The sequence below is a fragment of the Protomyctophum parallelum genome (assembly GCF_964188405.1).
Source record: "Protomyctophum parallelum genome assembly, chromosome: 19".
NCBI classification, from domain to species: domain Eukaryota; kingdom Metazoa; phylum Chordata; class Actinopteri; order Myctophiformes; family Myctophidae; genus Protomyctophum; species Protomyctophum parallelum.
In genome coordinates, this window is record NC_139717.1 from 24,135,049 (window position 1) to 24,150,419 (window position 15,371).

General features: G+C 42.1%; 2 protein-coding genes across 2 annotated transcripts in view; both read left to right on the forward strand.

Annotated features, from left to right (window-relative positions):
• Window positions 1-12,231: 12,231 nt before the first annotated feature.
• Window positions 12,232-15,371, forward strand: part of LOC310876871 (adhesion G-protein coupled receptor F1-like) — a gene marked incomplete at its 3' end in the record, with an annotated part of 284,448 nt that continues 281,308 nt past the window's right edge. The window contains exon 1 of the mRNA XM_083790522.1: window positions 12,232-12,271. Within this exon, the coding sequence (XP_083646648.1) occupies window positions 12,266-12,271 (6 nt within the window). The 5' untranslated portion in view covers window positions 12,232-12,265. The remainder of the gene's footprint in view (window positions 12,272-15,371) is intronic.
• The window catches only part of LOC310876361 (adhesion G-protein coupled receptor F1-like), a gene marked incomplete at both ends in the record, with an annotated part of 35,172 nt that continues 32,513 nt past the window's right edge, over window positions 12,713-15,371 (forward strand). Inside the window, 3 exons of the mRNA XM_083789888.1 lie at window positions 12,713-13,993; window positions 14,678-14,719; window positions 14,849-14,917. Coding sequence (XP_083646014.1) covers window positions 12,713-13,993; window positions 14,678-14,719; window positions 14,849-14,917 — 1,392 coding nt within the window. The remainder of the gene's footprint in view (window positions 13,994-14,677; window positions 14,720-14,848; window positions 14,918-15,371) is intronic.

Genomic DNA, 15,371 nt, shown 5'->3' on the forward strand with positions numbered 1-15,371 from the left:
AGTAGTCAAGACAATGTCACCTGCCTGTCCTCTGAACTCCATTGTACTCTTACAAGCATCATGTGTGGCACCACCTACACTGTACGCGTTAAGGCTATCAATGGCAACTGCTCCAGTGACCATAGTCCGGCCTTGACATTCAGCTCAGGTATGAGATGGAGAACATTACACGCATGCTCGCACGCACACACACACACACACGTGCGCATGCACACACTTCTTGTAAACCTGTGATGTGACAAAAATTATGATTCTGATTAACTTTCTCACTCTTTTTATTTCTCTTCCCAGCCCCATGTGCTCCATATAATGTTACTGCCAGTCTGGTGTGTCCCAACTCAACCCATGTGACCTCACTGACCTGGGTAGGAAGCCCCAGTGCCACAGCTTACAATGTGACAGCGGTGGGCGAGGATGGACAAGTACATGACTGCAACACCAACAGTACCAGCTGTCAGATACCCAACATGCACTGTGGCCAGAACTTCACCATCAAAGTGACACCATATTCTGACTCATGTGCTGGGAATCCCAGCATTCCTTATCGGTTGATGGCAGGTACAGAGCGGGAACAAGACCTAAAATCTAAAAACGATGTACTATTAGACCAATTATAATATTCTCCACAACATGAAAGAGAATAAACTTTTATTTTTCTCCATTTCTTACCTCTTATGTCTCCAGGTCCCTGCCCACCTAGTAATATTTCTGTTTCTACATTATGCGGAGTTAGCAACGTGTCCTGGTCCCCTGACAGAGGAGCAGACATGTACATAGCAACAGCAACAACACATGATGGAGACATCTACACCTGTGACTCAGGCAATGCAAACTCCTGCTCTTTCACTGATCTAGACTGTGGTGAAAACTACTCTGTCACTGTTGTAGCTGTGGACAGAGGTTGTCACAGTCAACCAAGTTCAGCTGTGTATCTGAAAACAGGTGAGAAGATGCTCACCAAAGGCACCGTAATTCTGATTTTGAAGCGTTAAGTAATTTTCTCTGTGGGAATCAACTTAATTCAATTGAATGACTTAAAATTGGGATATGGAATGCACAATTGAGTAAAGGGAGGAACCAAGAAATACCTAGTTCCATTTCTCTTTATTAATTTTGAGATTCAAATCATGGTTATTTACATTTTGCTTCATTATATCTTGAAGCCCAGTTATATTTTTTTCTTCTTAGCTCATCACATTATGGCTTTAATCATGCTTAACTTTGGAATTGTCTTCTCTTTGTAGTGCCATGTGTTGCTACCAACATCTCTGTAGCTCCTGAATGTATCAGCAACAGTGCTGTTGTGTCCTGGTCTGGCCACAAAGGAACAGTACAGTACTATGTTTCTGCCTCAAGTAGTCAAGACAATGTCACCTGCCTGTCCTCTGAACTCCATTGTACTCTTACAAGCATCATGTGTGGCACCACCTACACTGTACGCGTTAAGGCTATCAATGGCAACTGCTCCAGTGACCATAGTCCGGCCTTGACATTCAGCTCAGGTATGAGATGGAGAACATTACACGCATGCTCGCACGCACACACACACACACGTGCGCATGCACACACTTCTTGTAAACCTGTGATGTGACAAAAATTATGATTCTGATTAACTTTCTCACTCTTTTTCTTTCTCTTCCCAGCCCCATGTGCTCCATATAATGTTACTGCCAGTCTGGTGTGTCCCAACTCAACCCATGTGACCTCACTGACCTGGGTAGGAAGCCCCAGTGCCACAGCTTACAATGTGACAGCGGTGGGCGAGGATGGACAAGTACATGACTGCAACACCAACAGTACCAGCTGTCAGATACCCAACATGCACTGTGGCCAGAACTTCACCATCACAGTGACACCATATTCTGACTCATGTGCTGGGAATCCCAGCATTCCTTATCGGTTGATGGCAGGTACAGAGCGGGAACAAGACCTAAAATCTAAAAACGATGTACTATTAGACCAATTATAATATTCTCCACAACATGAAAGAGAATAAACTTTTATTTTTCTCCATTTCTTACCTCTTATGTCTCCAGGTCCCTGCCCACCTAGTAATATTTCTGTTTCTACATTATGCGGAGTTAGCAACGTGTCCTGGTCCCCTGACAGAGGAGCAGACATGTACATAGCAACAGCAACAACACATGATGGAGACATCTACACCTGTGACTCAGGCAATGCAAACTCCTGCTCTTTCACTGATCTAGACTGTGGTGAAAACTACTCTGTCACTGTTGTAGCTGTGGACAGAGGTTGTCACAGTCAACCAAGTTCAGCTGTGTATCTGAAAACAGGTGAGAAGATGCTCACCAAAGGCACCGTAATTCTGATTTTGAAGCGTTAAGTAATTTTCTCTGTGGGAATCAACTTAATTCAATTGAATGACTTAAAATTGGGATATGGAATGCACAATTGAGTAAAGGGAGGAACCAAGAAATACCTAGTTCCATTTCTCTTTATTAATTTTGAGATTCAAATCATGGTTATTTACATTTTGCTTCATTATATCTTGAAGCCCAGTTATATTTTTTTCTTCTTAGCTCATCACATTATGGCTTTAATCATGCTTAACTTTGGAATTGTCTTCTCTTTGTAGTGCCATGTGTTGCTACCAACATCTCTGTAGCTCCTGAATGTATCAGCAACAGTGCTGTTGTGTCCTGGTCTGGCCACAAAGGAACAGTACAGTACTATGTTTCTGCCTCAAGTAGTCAAGACAATGTCACCTGCCTGTCCTCTGAACTCCATTGTACTCTTACAAGCATCATGTGTGGCACCACCTACACTGTACGCGTTAAGGCTATCAATGGCAACTGCTCCAGTGACCATAGTCCGGCCTTGACATTCAGCTCAGGTATGAGATGGAGAACATTACACGCATGCTCGCACGCACACACACACACACGTGCGCATGCACACACTTCTTGTAAACCTGTGATGTGACAAAAATTATGATTCTGATTAACTTTCTCACTCTTTTTCTTTCTCTTCCCAGCCCCATGTGCTCCATATAATGTTACTGCCAGTCTGGTGTGTCCCAACTCAACCCATGTGACCTCACTGACCTGGGTAGGAAGCCCCAGTGCCACAGCTTACAATGTGACAGCGGTGGGCGAGGATGGACAAGTACATGACTGCAACACCAACAGTACCAGCTGTCAGATACCCAACATGCACTGTGGCCAGAACTTCACCATCACAGTGACACCATATTCTGACTCATGTGCTGGGAATCCCAGCATTCCTTATCGGTTGATGGCAGGTACAGAGCGGGAACAAGACCTAAAATCTAAAAACGATGTACTATTAGACCAATTATAATATTCTCCACAACATGAAAGAGAATAAACTTTTATTTTTCTCCATTTCTTACCTCTTATGTCTCCAGGTCCCTGCCCACCTAGTAATATTTCTGTTTCTACATTATGCGGAGTTAGCAACGTGTCCTGGTCCCCTGACAGAGGAGCAGACATGTACATAGCAACAGCAACAACACATGATGGAGACATCTACACCTGTGACTCAGGCAATGCAAACTCCTGCTCTTTCACTGATCTAGACTGTGGTGAAAACTACTCTGTCACTGTTGTAGCTGTGGACAGAGGTTGTCACAGTCAACCAAGTTCAGCTGTGTATCTGAAAACAGGTGAGAAGATGCTCACCAAAGGCACCGTAATTCTGATTTTGAAGCGTTAAGTAATTTTCTCTGTGGGAATCAACTTAATTCAATTGAATGACTTAAAATTGGGATATGGAATGCACAATTGAGTAAAGGGAGGAACCAAGAAATACCTAGTTCCATTTCTCTTTATTAATTTTGAGATTCAAATCATGGTTATTTACATTTTGCTTCATTATATCTTGAAGCCCAGTTATATTTTTTTCTTCTTAGCTCATCACATTATGGCTTTAATCATGCTTAACTTTGGAATTGTCTTCTCTTTGTAGTGCCATGTGTTGCTACCAACATCTCTGTAGCTCCTGAATGTATCAGCAACAGTGCTGTTGTGTCCTGGTCTGGCCACAAAGGAACAGTACAGTACTATGTTTCTGCCTCAAGTAGTCAAGACAATGTCACCTGCCTGTCCTCTGAACTCCATTGTACTCTTACAAGCATCATGTGTGGCACCACCTACACTGTACGCGTTAAGGCTATCAATGGCAACTGCTCCAGTGACCATAGTCCGGCCTTGACATTCAGCTCAGGTATGAGATGGAGAACATTACACGCATGCTCGCACGCACACACACACACACACACACACACACACACACACACACACACATGTGCGCATGCACACACTTCTTGTAAACCTGTGATGTGACAAAAATTATTATTCTGATTAACTTTCTCACTCTTTTTCTTTCTCTTCCCAGCCCCATGTGCTCCATATAATGTTACTGCCAGTCTGGTGTGTCCCAACTCAACCCATGTGACCTCACTGACCTGGGTAGGAAGCCCCAGTGCCACAGCTTACAATGTGACAGCGGTGGGCGAGGATGGACAAGTACATGACTGCAACACCAACAGTACCAGCTGTCAGATACCCAACATGCACTGTGGCCAGAACTTCACCATCACAGTGACACCATATTCTGACTCATGTGCTGGGAATCCCAGCATTCCTTATCGGTTGATGGCAGGTACAGAGCGGGAACAAGACCTAAAATCTAAAAACGATGTACTATTAGACCAATTATAATATTCTCCACAACATGAAAGAGAATAAACTTTATTTTTCTCCATTTCTTACCTCTTATGTCTCCAGGTCCCTGCCCACCTAGTAATATTTCTGTTTCTACATTATGCGGAGTTAGCAACGTGTCCTGGTCTCCTGACAGAGGAGCAGACATGTACATAGCAACAGCAACAACACATGATGGAGACATCTACACCTGTGACTCAGGCAATGCAAACTCCTGCTCTTTCACTGATCTAGACTGTGGTGAAAACTACTCTGTCACTGTTGTAGCTGTGGACAGAGGTTGTCACAGTCAACCAAGTTCAGCTGTGTATCTGAAAACAGGTGAGAAGATGCTCACCAAAGGCACCGTAATTCTGATTTTGAAGCGTTAAGTAATTTTCTCTGTGGGAATCAACTTAATTCAATTGAATGACTTAAAATTGGGATATGGAATGCACAATTGAGTAAAGGGAGGAACCAAGAAATACCTAGTTCCATTTCTCTTTATTAATTTTGAGATTCAAATCATGGTTATTTACATTTTGCTTCATTATATCTTGAAGCCCAGTTAGATTTTTTTCTTCTTAGCTCATCACATTATGGCTTTAATCATGCTTAACTTTGGAATTGTCTTCTCTTTGTAGTGCCATGTGTTGCTACCAACATCTCTGTAGCTCCTGAATGTATCAGCAACAGTGCTGTTGTGTCCTGGTCTGGCCACAAAGGAACAGTACAGTACTATGTTTCTGCCTCAAGTAGTCAAGACAATGTCACCTGCCTGTCCTCTGAACTCCATTGTACTCTTACAAGCATCATGTGTGGCGCCACCTACACTGTACGCGTTAAGGCTATCAATGGCAACTGCTCCAGTGACCATAGTCCGGCCTTGACATTCAGCTCAGGTATGAGATGGAGAACATTACACGCATGCTCGCACGCACACACACCCACACACACACACACACACACACACACGTGCGCATGCACACACTTCTTGTAAACCTGTGATGTGACAAAAATTATGATTCTGATGAACTTTCTCACTCTTTTTCTTTCTCTTCCCAGCCCCATGTGCTCCATATAATGTTACTGCCAGTCTGGTGTGTCCCAACTCAACCCATGTGACCTCACTGACCTGGGTAGGAAGCCCCAGTGCCACAGCTTACAATGTGACAGCGGTGGGCGAGGATGGACAAGTACATGACTGCAACACCAACAGTACCAGCTGTCAGATACCCAACATGCACTGTGGCCAGAACTTCACCATCACAGTGACACCATATTCTGACTCATGTGCTGGGAATCCCAGCATTCCTTATCGGTTGATGGCAGGTACAGAGCGGGAACAAGACCTAAAATCTAAAAACGATGTACTATTAGACCAATTATAATATTCTCCACAACATGAAAGAGAATAAACTTTTATTTTTCTCCATTTCTTACCTCTTATGTCTCCAGGTCCCTGCCCACCTAGTAATATTTCTGTTTCTACATTATGCGGAGTTAGCAACGTGTCCTGGTCCCCTGACAGAGGAGCAGACATGTACATAGCAACAGCAACAACACATGATGGAGACATCTACACCTGTGACTCAGGCAATGCAAACTCCTGCTCTTTCACTGATCTAGACTGTGGTGAAAACTACTCTGTCACTGTTGTAGCTGTGGACAGAGGTTGTCACAGTCAACCAAGTTCAGCTGTGTATCTGAAAACAGGTGAGAAAATGCTCACCAAAGGCACCGTAATTCTGATTTTGAAGCGTTAAGTAATTTTCTCTGTGGGAATCAACTTAATTCAATTGAATGACTTAAAATTGGGATATGGAATGCACAATTGAGTAAAGGGAGGAACCAAGAAATACCTAGTTCCATTTCTCTTTATTAATTTTGAGATTCAAATCATGGTTATTTAAATTTTGCTTCATTATATCTTGAAGCCCAGTTAGATTATTTTCTTCTTAGCTCATCACATTATGGCTTTAATCATGCTTAACTTTGGAATTGTCTTCTCTTTGTAGTGCCATGTGTTGCTACCAACATCTCTGTAGCTCCTGAATGTATCAGCAACAGTGCTGTTGTGTCCTGGTCTGGCCACAAAGGAACAGTAAAGTACTATGTTTCTGCCTCAAGTATTCAAGACAATGTCACCTGCCTGTCCTCTGAACTCCATTGTACTCTTACAAGCATCATGTGTGGCACCACCTACACTGTACGCGTTAAGGCTATCAATGGCAACTGCTCCAGTGACCATAGTCCGGCCTTGACATTCAGCTCAGGTATGAGATGGAGAACATTACACGCATGCTCGCACGCACACGCGCGCACACACACACACACACACACACACACACACACACACACACACACACACACACACACACACACACACACACGTGCGCATGCACACACTTCTTGTAAACCTGTGATGTGACAAAAATTATGATTCTGATTAACTTTCTCACTCTTTTTCTTTCTCTTCCCAGCCCCATGTGCTCCATATAATGTTATTGCCAGTCTGGTGTGTCCCAACTCAACCCATGTGACCTCACTGACCTGGGTAGGAAGCCCCAGTGCCACAGCTTACAATGTGACAGCGGTGGGCCAGGATGGACAAGTACATGACTGCAACACCAACAGTACCAGCTGTCAGATACCCAACATGCACTGTGGCCAGAACTTCACCATCACAGTGACACCATATTCTGACTCATGTGCTGGGAATCCCAGCCTTCCTTATCGGTTGATGGCAGGTACAGAGCGGGAACAAGACCTAAAATCTAAAAACGATGTACTATTAGACCAATTAAAATATTCTCCACAACATGAAAGAGAATAAACTTTTATTTTTCTCCATTTCTTACCTCTTATGTCTCCAGGTCCCTGCCCACCTAGTAATATTTCTGTTTCTACATTATGCGGAGTTAGCAATGTGTCCTGGTCCCCTGACAGAGGAGCAGACATGTACATAGCAACAGCAACAACACATGATGGAGACATCTACACCTGTGACTCAGGCAATGCAAACTCCTGCTCTTTCACTGATCTAGACTGTGGTGAAAACTACTCTGTCACTGTTGTAGCTGTGGACAGAGGTTGTCACAGTCAACCAAGTTCAGCTGTGTATCTGAAAACAGGTGAGAAGATGCTCACCAAAGGCACCGTAATTCTGATTTTGAAGCGTTAGGTAATTGGGACTCAACTTAATTCAATTGAATGACTTAAAATTAGTTCGATTTTTTCTTCTTAGCTCATCACATTATGGCTTTAATCATGCTTAACTTTGGAATTGTCTTCTCTTTGTAGTGCCATGTGTTCCTACCAACATCTCTGTAGCTCCTGAATGTATTAGCAACAGTGCTGTTGTGTCCTGGTCTGGCCACAAAGGAACAGTACAGTACTATGTTTCTGCCTCAAGTAGTCAAGACAATGTCACCTGCCTGTCCTCTGAACTCCATTGTACTCTTACAAGCATCATGTGTGGCACCACCTACACTGTACGCGTTAAGGCTATCAATGGCAACTGCTCCAGTGACCATAGTCCGGCCTTGACATTCAGCTCAGGTATGAGATGGAGAACATTACATGCATGCTTACACACACACACACACACACACACACACACACACACACGTGCACATGCACATGCACATGTAAACCTGTGATGTGACAAAAATAATGATTCTGCACCAACAGCAACAACAACAACAACAGCAGCAGCAACAACAACAACAGCAGCAACAACAGCACCACCAACAACAGCAGCAACAACAGCACCACCAACAACAGCAACAACAACAACACCACCACCAACAACAGCAGCAACAACAACAGCAACAACAACAACAACACCAACAACAGCAGCAACAACAACAACAGCAACAATAGCAACAACAGCAACACCACCAACACCACCAACAACAACAACAACAACACCACCAACAACAACAACAACAGCAGCAACAACAGCAACAACAACACCACCAACATCAACAGCAGCAACAACACCACCACCAACAACAACAGCAGCAACAACAACACCACCACCACCAACAACAGCAGCACCACCAACACCAACAACAACAACAGCAGCAACACCACCAACAACAGCAGCAACAACAACACCAACAACAACAACAGCAGCAACAACACCACCAACAACAACAACAGCAGCAACAACACCACCAACAACAACAACAGCAGCAACAACACCACCACCAACAACAACAGCAGCAACAACACCACCACCAACAACAACAACAACACCAGCAACAACAACACCAACAACAGCAGCAACAACAACACCACCAACAACACCACCAACAACAACAGCACCACCAACAGCAACAACAACAACAACAGCACCACCAACAGCAGCAACAACACCAACAACAACAACAACAGCACCACCAACAGCAACAACAACAACAACAGCAGCAACAATGAGTATGTACATCATGTCTTGCCCTCTTCTTTATACTATAGCTTTTGACTAAATAACTACATTGTATCCATTGGAATGCAGCTTTTTTACATTTCATGAAAGTTTGAACATCATTGTCCACCTTGGGAATGTATATCGTTGCTGTATTTTAACCTTTTGTGTTTTATTTTTCTTGTTAATCTCATAAATTAACACGCTACTTGATTACACTACACTACTACAGTGTCACACAAAAGTATCGTGAAACGACACTTTTTGACCATGTCGTTCTGCTACTTTTGCTAAAAATATATTTATATTTGAATCCTGAAAAGTAACAGTTTATTAACTCCATTTGAATTATGAGATATCCACCCGACAGAGATGATATGGTTATTGCATAACTACAGTATACTGTCTTTGATTTTATCTTCGCCCAGAATTGAACATGTCAGTTAGGCTTAAAAGGACTTTCACAGAGGATTTAAATGATGAAGAAAGTACAGGATTCCAACTTCTTAAAAAAGACATGGAGGACCCGGTAAGTAAGTGTGTGTGTGTGTGTGTGTGTGTGTGTGTGTGTGTGTGTGTGTGTGTGTGTGTGTGTGTGTGTGTGTGTGTGTGTGTGTGTGTGTGTGTGTGTGTGTGTGTGTGTGTGTGTGTGTGTGTGTGTGTGTGTGTGTCATATTGCTGTGTTCCTGTCATTAAAAGTATCATTTCATTTGCAGTTGAAGGAGACTTATGGAAGAATCATCACAGCATTCATTTCTATTAAAGTAACAAACTTTAGGTACAGTATTTTACAGCAAGAAATACAGCAATTTAGATGTACTGTAGGGCTGTTCGACACATTTATGTTCTCAACTGTTTCCTGTTTTGTTCTTACTAACAGACAAGGAAGCATTATTGTAAACTACGTTTTGGAAACATCATCTGTTAATACAACGGAATTACTCATAGCAAATGCAGATCTCATAAATGCCTTGAAGGGAAATCTGACTGCAGAAGGCACAGTTTCGACAACTTACACAAGTACGTTTTTAAAATAAGCTACGGAAAAATGATGTCATCAATTTGGAATCAGATAGTAAAAAGATATCAACTTATCCTGTTCACTTTTTCCCAAGGTAAAAAAGAAATCACTTTTCCTGAAACGTACACTGGTCAAACCATAAAAATGAATTGCACTCCTGAGTTTCCGGCTGAGTTCTCGGGCTCTATTTCGAAGTGGAAAATCAATGGGAAGAACTCTAAAAGGTTTGAAGTCTCTGATAGTGGCCAGACCTCCACTCTTACAATTAAGAACGTTATTGCTCGTGATTTGGGTAAGTACCAATTTCTACCATAACTTTTAATGACCAATCACAAGCCAATATCTGTGCAATGCAGCCACAGTTCATGATAAGTTTGAATAATACAAAATGAGTTGTGTTCTGACTACTTCACTATGACTACTACACGCACACATGCATGCTCCCCTTTCTCTGCCAATTGTGCCATAGTAATAATAAAATAAAATGTTGCAAATGTGCCACTACTATTTCACATTGTACTGATTCATCAACTAATTCAAGCTTAATTTTAATCTCAGGGGATTATACATGTATCCTGGAACTTCGAGCAATGACATTCGTGCAGAACGGACACATGGATCCTGATGTCATCAAAGAAGCTCCCAACATACGAGTCAATAGCACTGACAACATCCCCTGTAAGATAGGTCATACGCAAGACCTTAGTTGTTGCGTGCAAAGTCCCTATAAAGTCCAGTGGAGGAATGCGATGGGAGTCTTACCTTCAGGTAAGAATGAATTGGCGAGGCACATCGGTGTCTTCCAGCCGGAACCAGTCTTTCTCTCTTGCTCAACTTCTTGTCTCTACTCTGTCTTATCTAATGAAGCATAATTTAGTCTTACAAAAGGAAAAAATAATGGCTCATCACAGTGCACTTCTGGGACTACTATAAACTATACACACAGCTGCCTGTAATTCACCAATATGATTAAATGTTCACAGATAACCAAGGTCAAGAAGAAAATTTCTGCATCATCTATAAGTACATAATTGGTATCTGCGAAGGTGATGTCGAAAAACACTTCACGTGTTTTGCGACTAAGACCATTTATAACAAGACAACAACTCTGAACATCTTCAGTGGGAGTAAGTCAAGCAATTTACTGTCTGCAGTTGGCCTGGGGTGGAAATTCAACCCAGGAGCTTCCCACCATACCAATAGGAACATTTGTAATAGAGATTGTATTATTATTTTTATTATTATTATTATTATTATTGTTGTTGTTGTTGCAGTCATACAATTTGCATGGAAATAACTGGATTCTTTGCACTTGGCACAAGGTCATACATGTAATGATGAGGAGTATGGTAGTGGACGAGAAGAAGACATATCAGAACGAGCATGTGATCCTGGCCAGGTTGGAAAAATAAGCGCCCAATGTCTCAGTGGACAATGGAAACTTCTGGAGGATAGTTGTACTGTAAAAGAAATAGCAGAACTTCTGACTGAATCCCAGGTAAAATAAGCCTTTTTAAAATCTTTATAGGGAATAACACCACATGAAGGGGAATCACTTTCACCAGTGGTTCTCAAAATGGGCTCTGAGGACCCCCAGGCGTCCTCGAGGGTGTTCCAGGGGATCCCCACCAGTGAAATGAGTTAATAAATCTGTTTAGCCACTATAACCCTATACACAGCGGATATTTGAAAATAGCTGATCTACAAGCTCACAACACGTTGGGATGTTACTTGTTGTGAAGTTATAAGTCAGCTACTTTAAAAAAATAACTTATTTTTGGAATATTTGTTGAAATGGTTTAACAACATTTATCTTGTATGAGGGTCTTTGGTACAAGATATTTCCAGATGGGGCCCGGTCCACTGATTATTAATTTGGGGGGTTTGACATTTGGTAACAGTACAGAACCACTGGTAACAGAATGTTCTTGGTTGGTACCATGCAATTGACATGTTTGATTCTTTTAGGGTTTGGTTTCGGAGACAGTTCCAGCATTTGTGGGGAATCTAACTAATGTGGCAGAAGCACATCAAACAGAAATTATTGGTTCGAGTGTAACCATATCTGCTATTATTGACATCCTGGACAACATTGCATATGTCGCCGTTGATGTCGATGAGATTGTCATGACGGTAAGCGGTGGAAAGAAATCCCCATATAGGTTGCTATATGCCTCGCAGCCCTCGCCTCAAAAATATACCTATTAAGGCCTATTAAAGAAAATATATAGAATGTTATTATGGAGTAGGTGAATGATTCTTACTTTCATGGTAACCTAATAATCTCAGCTTAATGAAAATAAGAAACACTAGATGTTAGTCACTAAAACACCCAATTGAGAACCACAGGCGAGCTTTATTATGTCACATTGTACTTTGCTTACAGTATTATGCAATATTTTGTAGCTTAAAACAAGATAAACATGTTATCACTCTAACAGAGAAATGCCGTTTTGTCTGCAGGATATCCTGAAAATAGTGGATGTCGTCATTGATGAAGCAGCAACAGAATCCTGGTTCATTTTAAACACCAACAAAACCAGCTCACATGTCAGCTCAAAGTTTCTAATTTCAATGGAAAGTATCATCGACTCCTTGGAAGGGGAGTTTAATATATCAACCAAACTCATTTTGCTGGACAGAACAAGATTCAACAACTCGTACCAGGCGGACATTAACTCTAGTGTCACCATCAACATTCTAAACACCAGTGCTACCAACCTCTTCATTACCACCATTGTCTTCGCCCTCAACAGCATCCTACCTCCCAGGAATGCCAGCTTCAACTCCAGCAGCTTCAATACCACTAGCAACGAAACCAGCTATGAGAACACCATCAATGGCAAAGTTCTGATGGTCAAGCTGAACACCACAGTTGAAAATGTTATAATAACCTTTGACAAACAAAACACGTCGTTGACATTGAGCCCACAGTGCGTCTTCTGGAACTTTTCACTCTTTGATAACCTTGGCGGATGGGACCACGAGGGGTGTGCTTTTGTGTCAGACATAAATGATACCGTCACCTGTAACTGCACCCACCTAACCTCCTTCTCAATTCTTATGTCGATTGACATTCCCCCAGAAATTAAAGTTTTACTGGACATAATCACGTACATTGGCGTAGGGATATCAATGGGATCATTGGTCATTTGTCTCATCGTTGAGATAGTCGTTTGGAAGGAAATGAGAAAAAAAGGAAACAGCATCTTATACATGCGTCATGTTTGTATTGTGAACATTGCGGTGTCTCTGCTCAAGGCAGACATCTGGTTCATCATTGGATCAGCAATTGCCGACAACCCCCTTGAAAATCCAGGGGAAGATTACAGAGTTCCAGTCGATCCATGCCGCGCAGCAACATTTTTCATACACTTTTTCTACCTTGCCCTGTTCTTTTGGTCGCTTGTGAATGGCATTCTCCTGCTTTACCAAAACATCTACACCTTCTCCCGACCGTCTAAACCAATCTTGGTGGCCATGGGTTTCTGTTTGGGCTACGGAGGCCCTTTAATTATAGCAGTCGTCACCATTGCCTCTACAGCGGGCAACAATGGCTACATCAGAGAATACAACGCTTGTTGGCTAAACTGGCACAAGACGAAAGCCCTACTTGCGTTTGTGATTCCAGCCTTGACCATTGTTCTTATAAACTTCATAATTCTAATGGTGTCCTTGTACACAATTCTGACTGCTGGCCACTTAGATCAAAAGAAAATGGTAATTGTCATCGCAAGATTCTTGGCCTTTTTGACTGCTTTCATTGGAATTACTTGGGGTCTGGGAGTGGGAACTATGACAGCTCCAACGAATATTGGAATCCATATTGCCTTCGCATTCTTCAACTCATTACAGGTAAGGAAAAAACATATAGGCTAATTTTCCTACTTATATTGATCCCAAATGACTTGCCATGGGGTCTATTTTGAGGGGTGCTAGCCCCTCCTATGCCCAGCTTTTTTTGTTTGTGGGATGATTTGATTGGCTGAGGATACATATTGTGGATGAAAAGTGAGGGCAGAAAATTGAAGACTCAAATTGTGATTGTCCGGAATCAGATGTATGATGATAAGAGCGCCCCTCACTTCACACAGGTGTGATTTGTCAGAAATGCCCCTGTTGTCCAGTTTCCCTATCACAGTCTCGTAAATCTTGTTTTGGGGTGAGCGTTCAGCATAACATCTGTTTAGCAGACTGTGGCGGCTCATGTGGGACAACCAAGGCATGGATGTTTGTAATGGCAGCTAATAACACATTCATGAAACAAGCAAAAACAAAAAAAACACATTTGACCGCAACAAATTGCATAAAAGCAATATTACTTATTGCCTCCGTTCTATGCTATGAGGTCTGCTGGGGAAACTTCAATTCCGCAAAGTTATGGCAAGAGCTGTGACATTTTTAACAAAGTAATTTATTGGGCAAAAAAGGTCACAAACAAACAGTTTGGGCATGAATTTATAGTCCTACTATACATTACTATACTGATGTATACAACCATCAATAAAACACTTGTCTTTATTTATTTATTTCATTTAGGGTTTCTTCATTTTAATGTTTGGGACACTGTTGGATTCACAGGTATGTTGTAGTATACAAATATAGAACATACACTAATGCAGATGCATACTAAACTATATTAAAATAAAACATTTGAAAAAAGTATGTATTTTATGTTTGTTGTATAACATTCAAACACTCTGCCTACAGACCCGAAAGGCCTTATTAAAAGTAGGACGACGACTTGCAGGACTTCCAAGCACCGGCACCGGCTTTAAAGTAAGTGCATTTGAAAATCTGTAGTTTTTAAAACCACAGTTAGTTCCACTAGCATCAGTTTGCCATTTGACTTTTCTTTTGCAGTTTCCCCCCATTTTCTCCAAATTTATTTGCTGGTGTGAAATTGGCCTAATGTGCACAACCAGTAACAACCAGTAAGACGCCCTGGCTGAGGGCGAGAAGCGACCTCGCCCTGAAGGGCAGGGTCGTGTGCAAACTGGCGCTTTGGCATGGGGGGTCAGATCAACATATGCAATGAATTCTGTACTGGCGTGGAGCGTGTCTTGAGTGTTCAGGGTAAGATGAGGTCAGATCAACATATGAAATGTCAGAACAGGTCAGCTCCATATATGGAGATCTAAGTGTGGCAGCAGGGGCAGTGTCTTGAGTGTACAGGGTTTGATGAGGGCCCAGGTAGGGTCAGGCCAAACTTTTCGAGTTTTCGATGAGGTCA